The 5580-nt window shown below is 44.1% G+C and overlaps 1 protein-coding gene across 1 annotated transcript in view; it reads right to left on the reverse strand.

Annotated features, from left to right (window-relative positions):
* cds1 (CDP-diacylglycerol synthase (phosphatidate cytidylyltransferase) 1) overlaps window positions 1-5580 on the reverse strand; it is a 23453-nt gene extending 17873 nt beyond the window's left edge. Inside the window, exon 1 of the mRNA XM_030771276.1 lies at window positions 5304-5580. Coding sequence (XP_030627136.1) covers window positions 5304-5369 — 66 coding nt within the window. The 5' untranslated portion in view covers window positions 5370-5580. The remainder of the gene's footprint in view (window positions 1-5303) is intronic.

The raw sequence follows: 5580 nt of genomic DNA on the forward strand, positions 1-5580 counted from the left end.
AAGGCTCAAATTTGCTGGCTGTGGGTACGTTCCAGCTCAGCGCAATGGAAAGATGGAGAGATAGGATCTCTCAGTCTTGTCTCAGTCAAAGGTCTTCTATCCCCTGTGTAGTTGACAGCCTGTGTATGTGTGTGTGTGTGTATGTATGCATGCTCGTGTGTCTGTGTGTGTGTGTCTGTGTTTGTGTGTGTGTATGCATGCGTGTGTGTGTGTGTGTGTATGCGTGTGTGTATGTGTATGCGTGTGTGTGTGTGTGTGTGTGTATGCATGCGTGTGTGCGTGTGTGTGTATGCGTGTGTGTATGTGTATGCGTGTGTGTGTGTGTGTGTATGCATGCGTGTGTGTGTGTGTGTATGCGTGTGTGTATGTGTATGCGTGTGTGTGTGTGTGTGTGTGTGTGTGTATGCATGCTTGTGTTTGTGTGTGTGTGTGTGTGTGTGTGTGTGTATGTGTGTGTATGTGTATGTGTATGCATGTGTGTGTGTGTATGTGTGCCTCTGTGTGTGTGTGTGTGTGTGTGTGTCTGTGTCTGTGTGCCTATGTGTGTGTGTGTGTGTATGTGTGTGTATGGGGGGATAAGCAGACTGCTCCTCTGATTAGCAGATAACTAAATAAGACTACAGTAATCCCCCTCTACCCTAAAGAGGAGGTCCTAGTCTGTGCCCCGCCCTGCCTGCAATGACATAACACTGGCAGCACACACACACACACACAGGGCAATGCAGCTGCCTATCAGAAATTTCCGGAAAACTGGACAGCTAAAAGACAGAGTGAGAGTACAGCACACAGCCTATTCAGCCAACCAGAGACATTACTGTGAAAAAAATGTCTAATGTCTAACCCTAACCCTAAGTCACAGCCACACACAAAAGTGCACAAAAGTGTTAGAAAACTTCTCCAGCATACGTCTCAATCAAATCAAATGTACAGTCAGCAAAAGCATTAAAGACTGGTCCGGCTAACACAAACATTCACCGCAAACCTGGACTCAAAAAATACTAATACTGTCACATAATCTGAGCGGCGTCTTAGAACAGAGCTAAATCCTCGTTTCCTTCAAAAGGAACCGTGGCCTGGCGCGCTGTCTGCTCCTGCCCCTTTAAAGACTCTGCAGAGGTGGCAGAAAAGACCTGGAGGCTGATTAGGAATTCAAACTAGTGCAGTGTCCAGTGAAACAGACTCAGATGACACTGGAAGCCAAAGACTGGTCTAAAACGGACCAGTACAAAAAAGCAGAAAGTTCCACCCCTGCACAGACAGCAGGGAGGACACAGAGATGGCACTGAATCATGTCATATGACAACGCCCATATTAGCTAAAATAAACACACACACACACACACACACACACAGCATAAACAGAACTTGCATTGTGAAATTTCACTCATTCTTTCTGTGTCTGGGTGTCTTGCTTTTCTTATGCTGATATTAAATTATTGTTGAGTTATATGTGAACAGCTCAAACTGTTCTGTGAATGTGTCTTGGGTTTACACTAAAATGAAAGCCCATACAGCCAAACTATATTTAGAGGAATAAAGATTTCCTTTCATTTATTCATCCATCCATCCATCCATCTATCCATTTGCTGATCATGAGCGTGAGTGAACAAAAAAGGACAGGACACCCCGGTGTGCTGCGTCAGTTGGTTTGTGAAACTGTGCAGTGCTTTATGTAGTGAACCATACTGAAGGTAAGCATAATGAGGGCTGACTTTAAACCCACTCCAGTGGAGACTCTGAGATGTCTGCTTCTGACCATTAAGCCTGAACTGACACGGAAAAATTATCCATGTGTAGCAGCCAACATACGGCTGTTTCTTCTTGACAAAAAACCAAACAAATAAAAAAAAAAACAACAACCCACAGATCATTGTAAAATGAGCAGCAAGGCAACAGACAGACTCTACTGCACACCTGGCACCCAGGAGAGAGAGAGAGAGAGAGAGAGAGAGAGAGAGAGAGAGAGAGACAGAGAGAGGGAGAGAGAGAGAGAGAGAGAGAGAGGGGGAGAGAGAGAGAGAGAGAGAGAGAGGGACAGAGAGAGAGAGAGAGACAGAAAGAGAGAGAGAGGAGAGAGACAGAGAGAGGGAGAGAGAGAGAGAGAGACAGAGAGAGGGAGAGAGAGAGAGGGGCGGGAGAGAGAGAGAGAGAGAGAGAGAGAGAGACAGAAAGAGAGAGAGAGGGAGAGAGAAAGAGACAGAGAGACAGAAACAGAGAGATTGGAAGAGAGCAGAGATATACCAGTTCTCTGCACCTTGCTCCTGTAACTGTGATTGTGACAGTGGACTCAGAGGACGTGGACTCAGGGATCTGTGAGAGTCAAATGAGGGTCTGAAGCTGTGGGTGATACGATAGTGATATAGGGTTAATTCCCCTGAGAGCGAGAGAGAAAGAGAGAGGGAGACAGAGAGGGAAAGAGTGAAGCTGGTCTGTGTGCCTTGGAGTGACCTTGAATAGCTGATGGAACAGAGAGAAGTGCTAACTAGCCCAGGGGAAAAAGACTTGATGTTCACGCTGATTGTCAGTGCTTCCTGAAAACACAAAACAACTCCATGTTGTGTGTCTCATGTATGCTATAAATCACAGCCATTACAATATATGCATTGTTTACATTAACTGTAACCATCGATGCAGTTATAGAACATTAATGTATTTGTTACATGATGCTATCACCATGTCATTACACATAGACTGGTGTCACAGGGTCACAATACACACGTAAACATTGTGTAAAAAGTGGAACCGCACTCAGGTATAAGCTCTGGATTAAAAATGTTAGTTTTATTAGTAGAGACATTGGTACACATTCAGTGCACCTTTGTTTCTAAGGCCAGGCCTGGTGACTCTGAGCTGTGCTTCAGGTCAAAAGTAAACAAAAGGGCAGGGCTGTGATGTCATAACGAAAGGAATGGAACCTCGCAGGTGTTCCGACAGAATGTTCAGCCGCACCATAGAATCAGCGGAATCTTCAGCTTCCAGTGGAGCGTGTCATTTCTTTATGAACCACTACTTCCCCTGTCCTCCCCCTCAGATTGTATTCTCCTAGGTGAAGCGAGTGCCTTTCCAGCTCAAAGCACTGCTTTGTCAGTAACAGATGTTCAGAGCAACAGTGGGCCAGTCTGATTGCTATATAAGGGCAATTTCATAACCATGGTTCATGATTCAGAGAAAGAGACAGCGAGAGGCTTTCTGGGTTATGGTGAGTAGTAGCCTGCTGCTGTCATGACTTACAGTGAAAGCTCTTTCCTCGGCAGAAATGTCCGTCCTGACCGTGTGTGCTCGACATGCGGCAGTTAAGACACTCGATTGATTCAGCCTGTCCCCACATCCAAACATGAGACAGAGAGAGCTGTCCGCAGAGCGTCTGTGTGTGGTGACGTTATTGCTTTAAGGGCTGTTGTCTCAGGAAAATGGCTTTCAGTGGCTCCTCTGTGTCAATGCAGCTCTGTTTCAAAAAACTCTCTCCACGCTTCAGATGCGTGCGTAACACTGTTCACGCCTAATGACAATATTTCAGAGAGCAAATGCTCTTTTAGCCGACAGACCCCCTGCGGAAATCTAGTTCAGAAGTTTCCGCAAGCCAAGATGAGAAACGAGAAATTTGGTTTGTGGTTTGCAGTTGAAACCTTCACACAACTGTGGTGTTTCTTCTCAACTTATTACACGAAATTCGCTTGTTCAGTCAAATGATGATGCACTTTCATAATTTACATAGAAAACTGAATTAGGTTACCTCTTGGTCTGGACAAGACCTGTAATTGGCAAAGTGTAGGACAGTATCTGTTATTCCTGACGGACAGGTTAGATTTGCCAACTACACATGATCTGGGTGACACCCACTAACCAAAGACTGATTGGAGACCAAAGCTTAGCTCACTCAGCTGGAGTAATTACATGTTTAGTCATATATTTTTCTCAGTCTATGCTATATTATGTAACATGATTCATTTCTTATTGACGTTCACAAAACCACTGGTTTATATTTTGGCTGGTGCGCTGCGGGGCAAAACAAACAGTTTGAGGAGATCTGTGAGTGACAGTTTAGGACATCCGATGTGACGCACCTTGGAACAGAGCTAAAATAATGAAAAGCCATCCGAGTTACAGCGGGTTTGAACTGTGGAACAATATGAACGAAATGTTAGACTTTATGTTATGCTCCATGTTATTATATATTTTTTAAACGTGTCGTTACCAATACGCTATAACAATTCAATAACTAGGATGTTATGGGTAACACATACACACTCACACGAGTGACTGTAACTACTGATGGAATCGTGTGTATGTACATAAGTCTAACAGAGGAAATAAAGCAGCGCTTAAGTTTTGACAGTCAGAATAATTTCGCATTATTTTGTCCGTTTAAAATATGCTGATGCACACCTGCGCTGGCCTACAGCCCTTGTGACTCCTTGTTTAAAATCTGTCTGAACCAAACAATCAAACTCACAGGCTCTCGCCAATTTTCAAACACGTCCCAAGTATCGCTGTTCTGTTTCGTTTGCACCAATGACGTTTCTACTCCGAAACTCTGCGATGACATCGCTGTTCTGAAGTGACGTCTTGTGTTTAACAGTTTACATTATCGTACATTTAAATTATTCCTTACAGCACCGTGGTTTCGACAACGGCACTCTCACGAATTCTACTGAGTTGGTGATCAGCTAACCTGACACGGTTGAAACTTGACTTGACAGGTCTTTGCATAAGGTGAACTAGCTTAATGCAAAGAAAGCACTGTAGGACAGCCAACTAACAAGTTTAACTGGGCCTATATTTCACTTGTTTTAGGACTTAGAAAGCGCTCCAACCAAGTAAAATTAACAAACAGTAAACTGAAAATATTTGATTCGTCAGGATATCTTGCCGTTGGGATGAAGGGCTAGGACAGAATGCGGGCTAGCTGGCTAGCTACGGTTTGACAGCCTCTAAATATTTGTAAACTACAGGTTTTCAAGATATCATTGAAGGTGACACACAGCATCTTGTCATACACTAAGCCAATCTGTTTGACAAGCAACGTCTACACACAAGAAGAAGTAAAAAAAAAATAGTAATATTAGCTATCGATTAACTACCTATTCGGCGGTGGCCACTTAGGATGTATCATTGGGCTAGTTATCATTGAGCTAGTTAGCGTAGCTCAGTCGCTTGTCACATATCGGGTGTTAGCTGACTGGCTAGCTTGCTAAGGAGCATTCAGCGCCATTGAGAAACAGTATTAGCACTGTGTGTCTGTGCTGAAAAACAATCTTAACAACGTGTCTGTGTATGAAAAACACTACGTTTCATCCAAAGTACCTTGTCACTGATATTGTCAGTGCTGTCAGGGTCCCCGCCTCCTCCACGCTTCCTCAACTCCGTCATTTCGTCGTTGTTTCACTCTGAGTGCATGGATAGATAGAATACTAGAGGTGGAAAAAACAACCAGGTTTCGAAATAAATACCAGCACTCCTAATCCGGTCAATTAAACCTTAGAGAAACCATCAGAAGAACGATCTGCCACTGGCTATAAAATGCAGAGTCAAACTGTCCTCGAAACGTCTCAGTCGTTCCTGACTCCAGCCCCGCTATGAG

Source organism: Chanos chanos, chromosome 1, assembly GCF_902362185.1.
Source record: "Chanos chanos chromosome 1, fChaCha1.1, whole genome shotgun sequence".
NCBI classification, from domain to species: domain Eukaryota; kingdom Metazoa; phylum Chordata; class Actinopteri; order Gonorynchiformes; family Chanidae; genus Chanos; species Chanos chanos.